Source organism: Sceloporus undulatus, chromosome 2, assembly GCF_019175285.1.
Source record: "Sceloporus undulatus isolate JIND9_A2432 ecotype Alabama chromosome 2, SceUnd_v1.1, whole genome shotgun sequence".
Taxonomy (NCBI): domain Eukaryota; kingdom Metazoa; phylum Chordata; class Lepidosauria; order Squamata; family Phrynosomatidae; genus Sceloporus; species Sceloporus undulatus.
In genome coordinates this window covers 178210994-178229860 of record NC_056523.1, presented here as the reverse complement: position 1 = coordinate 178229860, position 18867 = coordinate 178210994, and the positions used below count along the sequence as shown (strand labels likewise).

The window sequence follows — 18867 nt, the reverse complement described above, 5'->3', positions numbered from 1 at the left end:
TAAACACATGTGTAGACACCCAAATGGCAAATGTGGTCCAGTTGGATTTCCCCATGCATGTACAAATGTTTTATTTCTATGCTCGACACATCTGTTGAGGAAGACCATCTACAGCAATTGTAATACATAGCAGTATGTTGAGTTTTGATGTTAATTTTTGTCCAAATCATGACATACATGGCATAAGCATTTACCCCTTACTCTGCAGCTGTATCCTGGCAGATTTGAAGTTGTTCCCCCAAATCAGCATTTTAAAATAAAAAATTAAAGGAAGCTTACTTGAAAATAAAAAGTTGCACTCCTTAGTGCTTCTAAAAGTCACTAGTAAAAAACAGGGTTTCAAAATACAAAAAAGTGTGCTTTGGACACACTACTCCGTGAAATAGATTTATTGTTTTAAAAAGCCACATAATGTGACATATAAGGTCTTGTAAGCATCAGTGGGACACTTGTGCAGTCCACAACGGAGATGGCAGACAATGGCCAAGGCCTGGTTCGCAGTCTCTGAAGGGTCTGACACTTGAGATGAAATCACAGCAGCTTCCGATGAAGGATCTCCCAGACCATCCGCTTTCGGAAATAAGGCATGTGTTGCTTTAATGAAAACAGAAAGAAAAAGGTATTAGTGCTCCTGCCATGCACATGTAAAGTGGCAGTTATAGTCCAGTGCCTTGGTGTTCAATCCCAAAGCCAATCAGCTGTTCCATAGGTGAATATCGAATCTACAGGAATAAGCATGAGTAAGGCTGACAGTCATCATTCTTAAAACCTTAAACAAAAAAATCTTGGAGAATTTACTAATCCCCTTCTGCATGAAATACTCCTCATTTGAAACTGCAGGTCAAACAATATTGTTCTCTTCCACTCATGGTTTTACAATAATGGCAAAGTGTCATATCTTAACAAATAAAAACAAACAGGTCTTTTTAGGATGAAACATTTACTTACAGAAGTTACACAAAAACTGGACTACAACTTTGAGAGCTACTGAAAATAATCAGTTTAAGAGGTTCTGGATCCTCCATTTTGTTCACTGACATGAATAGTTGAATTACAAGATGATTAAAAAGTTCTGAAACTTAATATTCAATAGAAGGCAGGGAATATTTAAAATGAAATGATTACTGCTCTAATTAGTACTAGTTACAGCACAGTTAGGAGAAAAAGTTCATTGTGGTTATTTATAGAAGGGATTTAAAACTGATCACTTCTTTAGAGATGCACAGAATTCAGCAATACCAGGTGGTTACAGAGGATACAAAGAATGTGTTTGCTTGCATGTGTGGTGAGAATGTGGCCAAATCTACATGTTATGGAAGGAGAGTTTTAAAGAATGTAGTGATATAACAGAAAAAGCAATACAAATGGAGCTAAGTTAGCCCTATTTAGAGTGGCCAACGTAAACAAGTTCCCCATAAAGAAATCCTGGCTTTCCTAACTGTAAGCAATCTATCCACTACTAACTGCAAATAAAGGAAACACCACTGGACTGGTGGCCATATGTGAGGAATATTATCTTTGTTAAAAAAAAATTAAATAAGCAGATAACACCACTGAAAGAGTCAGACATATTCTTTGAAAACTGTTCTGGTTTTATTGGTATTTTCAATAAACACAAGACCCCAAGAAAATCACTAATATCTCAAGAAAAGCTATAGAGACATCTTTACAGTGTTATAAACATTTCACAGACTCTCAATGAATTATCACATATGAATATATACATTCAGTCTCACTTGATTCCTCTCTTTGTTGGATGTTTATTACTTGATATATTTGTTTCCTTGTTATGTACGAATGTTGTTGAATTAATATGGAAGGTCAAGAGAGATAATAGGCTTCAACCTCCTACATAAACCTTTAACCTTGCAATCCTAATTCTAAATTCTCAATTTAGCTTGTCTCCAATGGAGACAATGCTTAAAAACAATTTATACAGAACCACACAGAGAAAAATGCAATCAATAGCATCAGTTCTTCAGCAAAGAACTGTATTGTGGTTGGTGAAATGAAAATTAAGAAAGAAAGACACCAGACATTGGTCACCAGAAACTCTGAGTAACAGAGTTGAAGACAACTTCAATATAATACCATCTTGTGACAGACATCTATGCAATACGACACTGGCAAAATATACAAAAGTTAACAGAGCTGAAAAGTAGCCTTGCTGTTATAAAATTAGTTGCTGGGTTTTAGTATGTTGCATATCTGGAATTATATTACTCATAGAAAGCACAATTCATTCATCAGTAATGTGGCTCTACCTAAGTATCCAAGCTTAAACATTCTGTACTGAGCACCTTCTGATATTGTTGTGTGCCTTCAAGTCATTTCCAGCTTATGGTGACCCTAAGATGAACCTATTATGGGGTTTTCTTGGCAACACTTGTGAAGAGGAAATTTGCAATGGCCATCCTCTGAGGCTGAGATAAGTGTGACTTGCCCAAGTTTACCCAGTGGTTTTACATGGCTGAGCTAAGATTCAAACCCTGGGCTACAGAGTCCTAGTCCAATGCTACACCATGCTGAATCTCCAAAACCTTCTATTACAGTACAATGTTCTCAGATCTTTTAGGTTTTGCTCAAAGCATCCTTTGAGAACCTAGGATCTTGGAATCTGACTTGTACTACCCAAGTTATGGATGCTTATTTATGTAGAGTCTATTCTACAGAATTTGTAATCAGTTTGGCTTTTTGCACAATCCTAATTAAGCCCCAAGACACCATTATGTTCATATAGACTGACAGTAACACCAGAGTGCCTCTTACCAGAAGGCTCAACTTACCTGAGTAAAGTTAATAGGTTTGTCTTTGGAAATGCAGTCAGCATATTTACAGGCAAACATCCCACAGTCACTGCCATTCATTTGCTGAGGGATCTCCTTTAAAAGACATGTAAAACCAACCTCCTTTAATTACATAATCAAACACCTTTATCAAGCTTTGGCCTAGAAACAGCCTAGTAAGCAAAAGATTTTAAAAACAACAAGGAATGTCTAGAGGCATGCAACAAGTTCCATACATACATTGAGGCCTTTGAATATCTACAGCCACTACATTTCAACAGTAGCTATAGTGCTCTATAGTTGCTATAGATATCATGCTCCTTTCTGCTACCCTCTTGCCATCTTGGCAATGATATAATTGCTGCCACTTGCCCCCTATTTGTTATCCAGCAAAGGTCTCCATCCCATGTTTTATCAACAACTTTCCTCCTGCTTCTTCTAATGGTAGCTTAGAGCAATGAGGACTGGAAAAGGTGACAACTAGGAATCTTTTATTTGTCTCTCACTAAGGAAATACTGTTCAGCATCACACAGAGAAACGGCAATAGCAGCTCTCTTTTTGCATAGAGTAGGACAAAGAGAATTGGCCAGGAATTCTCCGTAAGGTGGTGCCTGTAACAGCAGATTGAAAAGGCAGCTGCTTCAGGCACTGGTACACACTGAGTCTCAAACAAACAGCTCTATGACACATCTAGTTTTTTTCTACCTATATATAAAAATATTATCCTATGTTTTCACATAGTAAAAAGCTGTGCATCAAAAACTTAACTAGAATTACAAACTGGGAGAAAGGAGACCTTTCTCATGTACAGACCAGCCCTTGAAACAGAGTAATGCATCTAGACCATGATTCACTGTATGTGTGTTTTAAATCCTTGTATAATGACCAGTCATACACAGACACCATACCTGGCTCCTTTTACTCAGCAGCATCCAGCCATTTGTATCAAATTCCTTCCGTTTTTTATCCAAGCTTTCCTGTTTTAGGTACTGCCTGCAGAGGACAGAAAAGGAGAAGGAAATGCTTAGTAAGCAAGCAAGCAAGCAAGAAAACAATTCTGAAAATGAATCTGAATTTCAGATTTGTAACTCATCTCATAAAACTCATTCACTTAAAGCAGCCCAGCAATTTGAACTAGTGCAAAAACTTAACTATTTTATATTAAGTAGCTCACTTGCTAGCCAGTTCAACTACATTTGCAGTACACATTCAGGGCTCATTCATTCACAGTAGTATATTTTAATTTGCAGCACATACTACCTACTGAAGTTGCTTTTTAGTAGCAGAAACCTTACATTTCATGCAGCTAAAATGTTTAAAAAGTATGCTGCAGTCAACTCCAATTTCCATGTAATTTAACATGGGGTCAAACAAAATCAATAGGATAAACCCCACAATGTAACGGGCACCTATATTTTAAATAATACAGTTTCAAAGATTTTATTTTGCACTTGCTACTCCCTTCTGTCAGTTTTGGAGTAACTCTTTCCTACCACTTCTCCGAGGAATTGCACCCTTAATTGCAATTACTGAAGGACACAGGCTGTACCAAGAATGTCCTCACCTCTGCATCTCAATCCCAATAGCTTTCTTTCTGTTACCAATACACAAGGTAATTGCTTTCTTGGTAGCCTGTTCTATGTGCTATTCACATATCTACTGTAACTTATTTCCAAATTAATTTTTGTGTTGCAGATCCCCCCCCTTATGCTTTCTCCAGTTGGAATAAAGGCCTGTCTATGAGCAAAACCCCATCCTAACTTTTCTTACTACAAATGCATGTAACCAACCCATCTCAGTACATTTTTGACAAAAATAAGTTGAGCTAACACAGCCTTCCAAGTCATTCTTGTAAGTTACTCTCTGCAACCTCCATATACTGTATGGAATATTTTTAAACAACTATCACAAATGAAATTTATATACATAAAATACTTTCTCTTCTGCTATTGTTCCCCCTTTCTCTCAGACCTAATATACTAGTAGTATAGTATCATATTAAGTGTTTATATCTGGTGGTGCTTCAGAACAGCCAATCAACAAATCCTGTTTGCATGAAGGGCTCTGGAGCTATATCCCTTGAGCAGCCACAGTATGCTACGTGGCAAATCACTTCTGAAAGAAAGGGAAGTGTCAAAAAAGGGTTGTGTTGTGGCACAGGTGCCTTTCATTAAAAAGAAAACAATCCACTAGATTTGTAAAACCTAGCCGATGTTTCTGCTTAGTAAAAGCAAGAAGCAGCTTGTTGAATGCAGTGAGAGCATTTTCAAGAAAAATGAATAAAAAAGAATGCTGGAGGAAAGAAGTATTTTTAGTTGATACTGACCTAATATACTTTAACATGTCAGAGCACCATATTATTGGATCTCCAAATTCTCTAATATAGCTTTTGGCTTCAAATGGAAAAAAAATGTGACAATATCATGATATATAAAGTCTATGGAAACCCTAGTCAAAGCAAGATATTATACAATATAAATAACTTCACTTCATGTGTCTCCTCCCAGATAATCAGAAGTCCTATGTAAGAACATTTGCTAATGAACACAGAGAACATGGCAGTATACATGTTTTTTAAACACAGCAACGAAGACACTAAAGCTTGCTAAAGCAACCAAGATGCTTTCTGGAAAAGCTATTCTGCATCTCAGATATATACATCTCCATTGGCACGCTAGGAAGAACATGAAAACAGGTGGTGTGACCTAAAGGTAAAAGTTAAAGGCTTCCCCTTTGGCAAGATTATCATGTCATGTCCGGCTATAGGGGGCGGAGCTCTGTTACCAAGCCAAGGGAGCCAGCATTGTCAAAGATGACTGTGATCATGTGGCCAGCATGACTACACTGAACATTGTTACCTTACCACTGAAGTGATACGTATTTATCTACACTGGTACCCCGGGTTACGAAATTAATTCGTTCCGCCGCCGCTTTCGTAACCCGGGATACTTCGTAAGCCGAATAGCCCATAGGCGCTAATGGGGAAAAGCCGCGGCTGCGCCGCGGCTCCATTTAAAACAGCGCCGGGGTTTTTTCGTAACCCGAAAAAACCTTCGTAAGCCGAAACAATAAATCCCTATGGGATTTATTCGTATCCCGAAATTTTCGTAACCTGGGTATTTCGTAACCCGGGGGACCAGTGTACTTGCACTTTTACATGCTTTTGAACTGCTAGGTTGACAGAAGTTGGGACCAAATGACGGGAGCTGACCCTGTCACATGGCATTTGGGTCAGCATCTTAATCTCTAAGCCACTGGGTCCCGGGGCTGCCTATATTTCATCACTTCTTGTTGATATTAGAAAAAAGCTGTGATCTTCCTAATTTTGAACTTCCTAGATTGACAAAGAACAAGAGCACAATATTTCTTCTGGTTAGAGCATGTTCACATGGAACATGAAGAAGCTATGGTTAACACCAGGAAATTCCTCTAGGGAGGTGGGAGATACTCATGAGGATGCACTCAATTTACAAAAAAACTGTTTGCTGGGTTACTGCACTACATTAGTATCAGGGCCACTTAATCATTAGTATCATCCATTGAAGCATACTCTGCATTGTCTAGAAAAATTTTCTGAGCAAACATTCACCAGACATGAACTGTCTCAGATCCTCAAATACCAGAATAAGGCACAGGAGCATGACCAGTAAGCATGGAAATCTATGAACTGGTTCACATCCAGTCCAAGAGTGGTCCCACTATCTATGCTAATAATGTCTATTCTGACTGGCAGCAGCTCTGTGTAGTTGTACACAAAGAAATGTCTTTCTCAGCCTGGCCATCTAGAACTCTTAAAAGGATTATCATTACACCCATTCTGACTCTTCTCCCAACTTCCACTGATTACTTTATATAAACTGATTTTTAATATGTATTTTAAGAAAAAAATAAGCCAGAGCTACAGGAGATTTATGACACTTCATAAATCTCTCCCTTTTCTAAAAAGGGTCCAGAAATCATTCCAAAAACTCACCAAAAACCAGGAAGCTCTAAAGATTGAAAGCATGAAAGGGTCACTAACCATGAATAGGACCTCCGTCCCCTCTTCCCGGTGTGATCCTCCCACTGCATTCAACCAATTAAAGCCTCCTGAAAGGAAATAGAAAGGGAAAAGCAATTACAGGGAGGGCAGTAATCAGCAGGAAGCTGAGTTCCTATCCCATTATTCTACCTGTGCCACTTGTCACCTGGCCCAAACTGCAGGGATTCTACTCTACCTATTCTGCCTCTCCTGATAGTCTGGGACTGAAACTGGGACTAATTTGGTCCTCACATATCATTAGAAAATAAGAGATTATCTATATTCAGTCTCTTCGTTGATTTAGGAAATTACAGATAGAAGGCTCATCAGGTCATATTTGTTGTAACCCTTCCCTATTTAATAGGAAAAAGCACTTTTACTAGAAAGTAAGTTTGAGGGCTGCTCCAGACAAATCTCATTTGCTAAATAATATATATCTTTTATTTTCCTATAAAGTAAATGTTTTCCCATAAACTAAATGTGGTGAATTTCCAGCAGAATAAAAGGCCACAGCTCCACTTCTAGACACATAAACACCTCTTCAAAATCTGCTTAAAATCTCTTGAGATATCAGGAAGCTAGTACTAAGGAATAAACCCATCTGAACGAACAGCTTGAGGCTTCACAAAAGGAGATACAACAAGCTATCTTCCTACTAACAGAATGATGTACCTTTCCTGGCAAAGCTCTAGCATATGAATTACATTTTAAAAAATATTCTCATTCACTTAGAAATTTCAGTTCAAATGTTATGGAGTGTAGTTGTAAGCATTGTTATTCAAAAGTAAACCCATGCATTCATTTGATTCTATGTGCATAGCATTGCTCTTTAGCAGGGCAATAAGGGTGGAAGGTGGAAAGAGGAGTCATGCCTCTCTTTCGCCTCTATATGAAGGTCTTTCCTATATGTTTCCCTCCCATCAGGATACCAATAGGAGGGAGATTAAATGAACTGCATGCCTGTAATAGCTCCTAGCCCTTATCATGAGCATAATGAAGGGCTTGCAGGTATAGGGCCCTGTCCATCTACAAGCTCACCCAACACCCTGGTCTCATCGTAGTACACTGCTGAAGTAATAATATTCTTGGAGTTTCCCTGAACAGCAGGGAAAGAAATATACCATACCATAGCCCTTCTTGTAGGGGCCAAGAGTTTGCATTACAACAAGTCTGTTAATCCTTACTTGAAGTCAAAACTAGATACAAGCCACCTAAGTTAATACTACCTCAGAAATTAGACATTATAACTAGTATGATCAACTGAAATGGAAGTTAACATCTTACTCTTAGGTTACCAAAGCATGTTTGCTTTTTGTCCTCTCTCAAAAAAAGTCTTGGAAATTTAGCTGTTTATACAAGTTGTGAAATCTGTACTTAACCAACATTTCTTTCTATTGACTCTGAATTCTCAGTTCCCCTTCACACCTGAATTGGAAATGTGTGACTATGGGATACTCACAACAGTATGCGGCAAGCTTCGCTGTTGCTTCCACCCATTGAATCGAAGTAGGTGATGGTCTTTTTTCTGAAGTCAATAACCTAAGTAAGACAGAACTTGTAATCAAGGACTGATACAATCATTAACTTTCTATGAATTGTTATGCAAACATCCAGACCTTCTATACAACAGCATTTGGAAAGTACACATTTGGCAAACTGCTATCAAAGAAATAAGGCTTCACTTTAAAATACTGTAGATGCAAATGGTACATTGGGAACTTATCATGAAGGTCTGTTCTTGCCAAGGAGAAGGAAATAGCTAGGAATGGCTTAACCTCTCCATCCACCCAGGTGAGGCAAAGAATTATGCCATTTAAAATGAGACTTTTCCATCCCTAGTTGCTCGTTTCAGTTCCATACACAAGTCAGAAACAGAACAAAAAATGAAAGAAACCTTGCCACTCAATGTCTCTCCTTGGCAAGAATGGATCTTCATGGTAAGTTCCCAATGCACCATTCTCTGCTAGTAGAGAAAGAGCCATCCAGGAATGGCACCTGGGAGTGTTGGGAGTGAAGAAGGTGGCAAGGAAGAAGGAAGAAGAGTGTAATTAACATAGGGCTACCTGCTGTAGAACCCTCCTGCCAAAAGAATTCCTTAGAGCCACAATTCTTGTAATGTTTGGTGAAGATGGAAGGATTTGCCCAAGTAGCAGCCCTGCAAATCTGCTCCAAGGGACTGTTGGTTGAAAAGCTACAGAAGTGGCAATAGATCTGGTTGGGTGTGTTGGTTGAGTGTGCTTAAGACTAATAGACTAATGTCCAACCGACAGTAAGAACTTCTTCACCCCTACCAAAGCCCTATCCAGAGACTCCCAGAGAGCCTACCTATGGAAAGCTCTATAGGAAAGCTTGCAGATCATAATAGTGGAGCTATGACAAGAAAAGAGAGCGTTAACAACTCTGTCTGTATAGCCAAACTTCTTGTAAGACTCCTGTTCAGAAGCCAGGTGTCCAGGAAGCGCCACTCTGGATCTGGATGCAGGATTAGACCTTGTGACAACAGGTGAGGAAAGTAGAAACCATGGGTCCTGCAGTGCCAGAACTAACAGCTGTGAAAACCATGGGTGTCTCAATCAGGTAAGGTAGGAAAGATGCTAGTCTAGAATTTGTCTTAAGCTGTGGAAACACAGAAGCACCTTGAGATGAAAAGTTATCTTCTTTTGAAAAAAGAAAACTGGTGGACTGAAAGCCCAAGACAAATAAAGCTTAAGTCAAGAAGGAAACAAAATAATCCAGATCAAATCATTGCTCTTTTGCAGACACTTCTCACTCCTTCCCAATGGAACAGATGGCTCCACAGCACAAAGAGAAACAAAGGAGATCACCCCTCTACAATTGCACAGGCGGCTCTGGAGAGGTACTGCCCCCAGGCAGTGGGTCAGATTAAGAAGCAAACCTCTTTACAGCTCATTGGAAAGGTAGATAAGAGGGCTCCATTGCCCTTAGAAAGGTGGATGTGCTTAGGAGAGGCTTAGAACTATGGAAAATGTTAAGCTCCCCCCAAAACCTGGAAATCTTCTCCATCCTAAATAACACACCCCAAGAAAGGGGGAGAGAAAGAAAAGAAAAGAAAATGTAGTTTAAAACTAGAAGGACAGAAAAGCTTGGGGGAAGTGATTGAAGAGAAAAGCAAAGAAAGGCTTTCAAGGGTTTTTTGTGTTTTTTTAAAGGCAGCAACCCAAGAAAAAAAGTGACAATGAAAAGAAAAGCTGAGTAGCCAAGGAAACACCAGAAGAGTTCTGATACAACCTGTCCTGGGTGAAGGAGGAACTAGGGCGGGATACAAACCGCCATATAGTACGTATTGTATACGTACTAGGGTTAGGACGGGGCGGTGCTTCCGCACCCCCTAACCCTAGTACGTATACAATACGTACAAGATGGCGGCACCCCTTCCACATGGGCGCCGCCATCTTTACGTACTGGACGCATAGCGTCCAGACGTGTCGTGGTGCCTATGACGTCGCAAATGCGCCAGCGGCGCCTCGCGATGTCATCAGTGTGCCGCAGAAAGAAGCTCCGAAATGGAGCTTCTTTTTTGCTCCGCGCAGGAGCAAATGGCGCCAGCGGGGGACCGCCGCAAAGCGGCGGTTTGTATCCCGCCTAGAAATGCTATGAAAAAAATCTCAATTGAAATGACTCCTTGTTTCACCAGGGTGGTACAAGAGATTAACCCATTCCTTGGTGGCTCTTTCACTGGCAGTGAATTATCTCGTTCAGTCACACTAGGATTGGGAAAATTTGTGTAGCTGAGTAGTCCAAAACATTGCTAACTTGTTGCAGCTTTTAAACCATGTCTGCAAATCTCTTTTGTCATTAATTATGAAAGTATTTGCTTATGAACACATGTTACAGAAAAGGCCCCATTTTGAGTAATTTTTTCAGAGAAGAGACCGGTGAGGGAGAACTTGAGAACTGTAATATGCATGATGAAACTTTGTCTCACACAGCCTGTACAGACCAGCCATTAAGACCAGCATGGGGGCGGCGCCAGGGCATGGCATTAATACGATGCACACCCCGACTTCACCCTCATGGCGGCATGATGCCACACACAGCACTACACGGCATGCAGTGTCATAGCACTCCTCTAGCGTTGTATCTAGATGATGCAGCACCAAAGGAGCGCCATAAATCCAGTGCTGGCGGCTATGGCGCCCTTTCCATGGCGCAAAAAGAAGCCATTTTTGTGGCTCCTTTTTGCGCCGTGGAAAGGCCAGATCAGGGCCACGGTGTGCATTGCTGCGGCCCCTATCTGGCAAAGACAGGGACGGCTACAGGCCTCCTCTTCAGGGGCGATCTGTACAGCCCCTCAGTCATGCATCCAGGTTCAGACAAGATACTCACTGCTAGGCACCAGTGGACACCAAGATGAATAGGCACCAACAGAATATCCACAGAAAATATATCAACTTTCTTAGTCCAACGTTTCACAGCTGTGTACCCAGCTGTTTTTAACTTGGTGTAGAAAAAGGTATTAAATGCATGAACAGTTGGAAATCCCTTCTGTTTACTTCTTTCCACCAGCATATTCATGTAGAAGTTAATTATCTGATAAGAAAATGAATGCATATATCAGTGTCAGATACAAAGAGATGACGAGTAATTTTTTCTCAGGAGAAAATTCACAACAGAACATTAATTAAACAAGTGGTGCTACTCAACCTGGCTTGTACTGAGCAACTAGTCCCCACAGCCTTGATTATAACTGCTAATAAAAAGAATGAACTGCTCAACAACTTAAATATTGCAAAAACATCACGAACTTTTCAGTGCTCTAAATGTGATGCAAGCCCCTTGTTAAGTTGTATGTACCAATCCTTACAGCTTCATTCAGAGACCTAATATATAACCAAGTACAGTCAGCCCTTCTTATACACAGATTTTTATCCACAGATTCAAGCATCCATGGTTTGAAAATGTTCAAAAAAAGTATAAATTTCAAATATCAAACCTTGATTTTCCCATTTTTATAAGGGACACCATTTTGCTATGTCATTATATTTAATGGGACTTGAGCATCCACGGATTTTGTTATCCACGGGGGATCTTGGAACCAAACCCCAGCGTATAACAAGGGTCCACTGTAGCTACAGAGTACAAAAGGCATGTTAACAGTGAAGAGTATATTACCTCATCGTTGAGCCAATTGAGATTGTTAAGGGTCTGGATATCTTTTCTAGTTATAGTTAACCGGAAGGCTTCACTCAGTACTTCATCTTGGTTGCCACTTCGTAAGACGCTCTTTATTTCCCTGTCCATCTCCTAAAGGAAATAAATGATGAATAATAAAAAGAAACATTGGCTTTTGTAATCAAACAGCTTCCTCTGAGTTTAATTATTATGTAAATTTGGCTCACAGGAAAAAAAGGTATCTCTAAACTTAAAGCCTTTGGGTTTGTCTTCCAAACAACAGGTAGGCCCTGCTAAAGGAGCATGGAAGACAAGTGGAAGGAGGCTGCATAAATACCAAGTGTATTTTTGGCAAAAGGTGCACAAGCTGTTATTCCCACTTCATTTGGATAAATGATTGCTATGAGGTCTCAGGTACAGGGAATGGGGGAATACAGGAAAAAGCAAAGCATCACACACTGAAGAGGTAGAGACGATGCTTGTCTGGGTGGATGAAAAAAGGGGGAAAAACAAAAGTTTACCTTGTAGGGATTTATAAAATTTGATAGGCCTTAACTCTCTGTTCAGCTCAACAACTGTTCCATATTTACAATTCCTACAGCAGTCCTAAGTATTCCATTGATAGGTTATCAAAAATAAATGTCGTAAGAAACAAAAATCATTCAACATAGAGATGAGAATATTGGTAAAAGACTTGGATAGAATCTCCCCCCCCCCCCCCCCCAAGATCTTGTTCAGCAGGAGACGTTTTATTACATAAGGTGAAATAGACTGCCCCTTTGTGCTGGCCTGGAGGCAGTATCAGAGCACAGTGTTGAGACATCACATGCTCTGGCGCTGCCCCCAAGCCAGCGTCACATCACCCACCTGACCACACAACGGGCAGCTTTGCAGCACTCCAGCAGCACAGCATTTATACGCCGCACACAGCAGGAGTGCCACATAGCTACGGCGGTGGTAGAAAAGCTGGTTTTTACCATCTTAAAAAGGAGTGGCATTTTGATGCCTCTTTTTGGAGCAGCAAAAATCCAAATTGGGGCTGCGGCATGAGGATGCCATGGCCTTGACCTGGCTTTCTTTGGGGCAGCTTGAAGCCCCCCTTCAGAGCTATCTGTTTTGGCCCATGGTCAGCTATTTCTGTAGACTGCTTTTGCAAAGGTGTTCAGCATCAATGTAAAAAGCTTGCCTCTGTTATTTCAGGAAAATCTTCTTCAACATTTGTGGTCCTATTGTCCTCCAGAACAACTGTGACTGGAATCTCCTTCTCAAGAGGTACACGCAGATGTAAGTCTACTGAATCAGCAATGTAAAGTTCCTGCTTCTGCAATCTCTAGAAGACACAGATAACAACATCTCATATTTACAGCTTGGACTTCTCATTTTTATTAGCTAATACATAAAATGTTTCCACCCAGTAAATTTATTCTGAGTTTTAATTTTTCCATTTTTTAAAAAATCAGAAATGAAATCCTGTGATGAACTTTATTTGGATTTAAACCAGGCCTTGGTTTGCTAGCTTACTCATCATCTCAATATTCAGTATTAAAAAATTAAAGCAAACAAAACAGATGGCAAAAGTTATTTTCTATATAACAGTTCCATCAAACATTATTATTCTAGTATGGGGCTAGGAAAGTAGAATCACACACTGTCTCCAAGGTCATAACAGGCAGCCCTACTTTCCAGTATTGGGGGGGGGGGATACTGTTTTGCTCCACATACATCACTGAGAAGGCTTGGGCACAATGCTTTCATGTTTTTAATTTCAAGGTCACTTTTTGCTTTCAGTAAAGGTCCCTCCAGGGCCCTGGGGCTCATGTGGGAAGAACGGTGGAATTAAATTAAAATAAAATATAATTAAATAATAAACATGCCTCTGATTTCACAAAAAATAAAAATAAAACAACTACAATAGAAATAAAAATAATAAAATAAAATGGATATGAAGCCAAACTATAGACATTCCTCCCCACATTCCTTGGGATGTGTTGGAGGATTATGGATTTCTTTTTTGGTGTTAAAAAAACCTCAGGGTGAGAGCGCCGGTGGTGTGTGAATGGCTCTCCAATGTCACCTGGGTGTGGAAATTCAGTTACCCAACCCCCACCAATTGCCCCTTTCTCCTTTAGCAAGAGCAAGATTTTCTGGAGAAATAAAGTAGGCTTCACAGTTCAGATTATTCTAGCATTAGGTTTAAAAATCCTTATGAGCTTTTACCTGCTTCTGCAGCTGCAATGCCAAAGCTTTCTGCTCCTCTATATGTCGCCATCTCTCACGGGCTCGAGAATCATATACGCTGGTTCTAGGAAGATTTTTGCATATAGTAGGCTGAGTATTTAGTATAATAGGCTATTAAAATGTTAGGCTATATGTTAAGCTATATTACTTTTTAGGCCCATGATCAATTTTTATGGCTAGCTCCATTGAGATGTAGGAAGGGATCCCCACAACCAAACTTATTCCATCAATGTCTCTGAATCAACTGGAGAAGAAAAAATGTGCCTGAAATTTATATATCTCACCCTCCAAGACATTTTAGTTGTCATTTCCTTATTTGAATGCATATACTTTCCATCCATAAAGACCGCCTCTTGAATTTTAGTTATTTAATTTATTTCCTCAAGCTACACAGACTAAGTAGTAATTTATTAGTGGATATTTCAGAAACCAAAAAAAAGACTACCCACTCACACTTATGAAAAGAGGCTGGAAAACACTATTTAGTCTTACTGAAAGATTTGATTCTCTCTCCTTCAAGGCATCTATGGCAATGTATTGATTACTAACATGAAGAAAAGGTTGAATGCATGTGAAAACTCTTCAAGCCACTGACTGTGCTGCCTATCAAATTTTTCCCAATAGTCTCCAAACATTTTCTTGTAACAAGTCTCTTTGTCAGCCAATGTATCCTTACAATTTCTTGAAAAACAGGCATGTAGGCAAATCTTTTTGGAATAGCTCTGTCTCCTCTTCCAGACATGCTGATGTTTAAAGGGACAAGATCAGATTTTTTACTAATTGCAGCAAAAGAATCCCAAACCTTTACTCAGTAATAGCAGAAGGAAAAAAGCTATAAGAATAGACCCCAAATTATTGTGACAGCTAAATGAAATAAAAGGCAGGTTGCTTGCTTATAACTGCAGTCCTTTGAATGGTCATCTGTGCCTTCACACAAATGGATCTTCTGCTCATCTGATTCATGGAATGCTCCACAGCTGAGTAGTTGTTGGCAGTAACCCCTTCCCTTTAGGTGCCAATATAAATAACACTAAGAGCTACTAAAACCGCTAAGACAGAAGCTCCAGGACATTGCTTTTTGTAATAATAATAATAATCTTTTATTTATATCCCACCTACTCCAATTTTTGTAGCCTTAGGACCAATTCTATTTCATCTTACTCTCCCAGGGCCTTAAATATTCATTATGCAGGATCTTTCTGTCAGTCTTCCTACCATAAAATTTTAACTGTCCCAAGACATTACATCTTGTTCACCAAGGCGAGATGCAATGTGTTTTGTCCAAACCTTCTTTTTGGAAGGTTTGCCAGGCTATCTACCTCTGCTCAATTTTGCCCTTGTGGACAGCAAGTAGTTGAAACTCTATCACATAATTTGTTCTCTTGTTTTTTATAACCAGTGCCATAGCCAGCTGATTGCCCCCTTGTTGAGATTCAAGCTGGGCCATTCTGAATTATTTTACATTAAACAATCAGGGGTAGCTGTGTTGGCCATTTAACAAATAAAAAAGATACCCTCTCCAGTATACCATCTTTACTAAGGACTGAAACAACATGAAGGCATCTTACTAACATCTCTAATTGGTTTTCCCCCCCCTTCTGCTTGGTTTGTAACATCTTGCCTAATGAAGAAGCCCATGGAGCTTCGAAAGCTTGCAACAAGTACATTGTGCATTTCAGTTGGCCAATAAAGGTATCACTGATTGATTTGTATTTTACATTAAACTGCTATTGCCAGACAAATGCGTGAGTATTACCCTGTCAGTTGCAAAATTTTTGTCATTAGTTGTTAAAATGAGAGAACAAATCATTAAAAAGGGATTTGACTAATGGATCCATATCCTAGGTTTATAATTTCACAATCAAAACAATTTCCAATGTTGTAATCCAGTCTGACCACTTAATTTTATTCTTAAGTATTTTAATGTATTATAATGTAATAATGTAATATCTCCATTTTACATTGGTTTATGCTACATGCCAGTTTTCCATTTATGCGATGTAAGTTATTGTATGCCTTGACAAGTCTATTGGACAGAAATAAAGATTAACTGATTGATTGACACCATGAGCTATGTTGTAATGTTAAGTGGACCTGCAAGGAAAGAAGGGAAGGGTCAGGTTTGTGTGAGGCAAAAAATGACCACTCAAAGAACTACAGTTACAAGTAAGCAATCTGCCCTTCTTCTTTGTGGTCTCTATGCCTCATGCAAATGGGTGACTAGCTTGCTTACTTATGGAAGTGGGACAAGTCAGCTGAGGATTGAGGTAAATACCACCTGGCCAAACTCCCTGTCTGCTCACACTAAGAAATCAATTTGGTAGTGCTGGATGAAGGTGAATGGTTGAACTCAGGTAGCCACTCTGCACAAGTCAGGTAAGGAAATACCCCAAGAACTATGCATAAGAAGTGAAATCAATCAAATGGGAGCTAAGTCCCAAATGTAGTGGCTTCCCAGTGAGTTAATATGCTAGGTTGACATTGTCAATCCATCTTGACAGTCTCTTTGAGAAAATGAAACCAGTTCGACGTCTCCCATAGCAGATAAACTTCCAAAACCTCTGGAGGAAAACAGTGCAATGAGTGTAATGGCCCAATGCCTGCTAGATATGTAGACAATGCAAGGCCCTCTCTCACAGATAGTTCTCTATGGCCTGTTACAGACTGCCAAAATAAAGCTGCTTCAGGTCTCTTTGAAGATTATGCTATTTAAATGATGCATCGGTCCTAAGAGTCTGGAGGTCGCGCCAAAGCCACACTCCATTCCTAAGCACTGGAGTGCAGCTTTGGTGCAGCTTCTGGATTCTTAGGATGCATGCATCATTTAAACAGCATACCTCCAAAGAGACCCGAAGCAGCTTTATTTTGGCAGTCTGTAACAGGCCTATGACAAGCAAGTAGCGCAATCTCCTGATTAAGGTTGAACAGGGAGACTTTGGAAGAAATGTAGGGTTGAAGCGCAGTATGTTTTATCAGTGTGGTAAACAAGGTAGGGCTGATCAGAATGTAGGGTACTGAGCCCTCCTGCAAATTTTGTCCAGATAACAGCTCCCAAGAAGACTGTTTTGAGTGTTAGAAGTCACAGGTCAGTGATCGCCATAGGTCTGAATAGTTTCCACGAGTTGAGAGGCAACTACAGGGAAGGACCATGGTGGAACTAGGGATTGGATAAGCAAATAGAGATGTGAGAGGCCCCTCAGGAACCTCTTGATTGTGGGGCTTTTAACAGGGAACCCACTGGATGAGAAGTAGGTAGGTGTACCATTATGGCAGTGAACTAAATGTGCAATGAGTAGAGAGGCCATCCTCTTTGAGGTGTAACAGAAAGGCGCTGACAATCCATTCATCTATCGTTGCTATAGGGAAGACCATGGATTATGTAAAGACCCAAAATCAGTGCCATTTGAGCATTTGAGGAATGATGCGTTGAAGGCTTCCAGGATGTAAGAAGGATAGAGTGAATATGATCATTTAGCATCTGCAGAGACACCAGGTTGTCCAGATGGTGTCTGATGCAGCTCTCTGCCTTGGTAAGTAGGATCGGTGAGTATGGGAGCCATAGTCCTGTCAATCCAATTGAAGGAGTGTCATAAACCAGGGCTGCCACTGCCACTATGGGCTATAAGAATGCAGTCTGCTGACTCTTCTTGAACCTTCAGTAACATTTGAGTGAGAAGGAATGGTAGGAATAGGTAAAGGAGGGGACTGAGAAGAAATGTATCACCCAGTAAGGGGTGTTGATGTCCCCCTCTCATGCCACCTCATAGAATCATAAGAATTGGAAGAGAACACAAGGACCATCAAGTCCAACCCCCTGCCATGCAGGAACTCACTATCAAACACCCCCAACAGAAGGCCATCCAGTTTCTATTTAAAGGCCTCCAAAGAAGGTGACGCCAGCATTCTCCAAGGGAGTGTCTTCCACTCTCGAACAGTTCTTACTGTCAGGATGTTCCTCCTAATGTTAAGGTGGAATCTCTTTTGCTGAAGCTTGCATCCACTGTTCCATGTTTTAGTCTTTGGAGCAGCAGAAAACAAGCTAGCTCCATTCTCAATGTGACACTCGTTGAAATACTTAAAAAGAGCTATCATACCACTTCTTAACCATCTCTTTTCCAGGCTAAACATACCCAACTCCTTAAGTCTTTCCTCAGAAGGCTTGGTTTCCAGGCCTGTCTCCAATTTGGTGGCTCTCCTTTGGACACACTCCAATTTGAAAACATTTTTGAATAGTGGTGCCCAGAACTGGACACAGCATTCCAGGTGAGGCCTGACCATGGCAGAATAGAGTGGCACTATTACTTCCCTTGATTTAATTCAAAGATATAGCAGTGTTAGTCTGTAGAATCAAGTATGTAGAGAGATCGTGTAACACCTTTGAGACTAACTAAAAGAAAGAAATTGGCAGCATGAGCTTTCATAGACTTCAGTCTACTTCCTCATTTGCATTTGAGGACGTAGACTGAAGTCTGCGAAAGCTCATGCTGCCATTTTCTTTCTTTCAGTTCTTCCCTTGGTTTAGGCACTATACAGTACTTCTACTGGTACAGCCTAAAGTAGCAATGGCCTTTCCAGCTGCTGCATCACACTGCTGACTCATGTTCAACTTATGGTCTACTATGACTCCTAGATCCCTTTCATACGTAATCTCCTTAAGCCAGGTGTCCCCCATCCTATATTCTTCACAG

General features: G+C 40.2%; 1 protein-coding gene across 4 annotated transcripts in view; it reads right to left on the bottom strand.

Annotated features, from left to right (window-relative positions):
* Positions 1-374: 374 nt before the first annotated feature.
* SENP1 (SUMO specific peptidase 1) overlaps positions 375-18867 on the bottom strand; it is a 38604-nt gene continuing 20111 nt past the window's right edge. For 3 of the 4 annotated variants that reach the window (XM_042450240.1, XM_042450238.1, XM_042450241.1), the window contains 8 exons: positions 14159-14243; positions 13128-13271; positions 11942-12073; positions 11156-11359; positions 8268-8347; positions 3696-3780; positions 2787-2882; positions 375-594 (listed from right to left, as the gene is read on the bottom strand). In XM_042450240.1, the coding sequence (XP_042306174.1) occupies positions 532-594; positions 2787-2882; positions 3696-3780; positions 8268-8347; positions 11156-11359; positions 11942-12073; positions 13128-13271; positions 14159-14243 (889 nt within the window). In that variant the 3' untranslated portion in view covers positions 375-531. Of the gene's footprint in view, positions 595-2786; positions 2883-3695; positions 3781-6808; positions 6877-8267; positions 8348-11155; positions 11360-11941; positions 12074-13127; positions 13272-14158; positions 14244-18867 lie in introns of those variants that run through there. The other variant, XR_006102034.1, reaches the window with a different exon arrangement.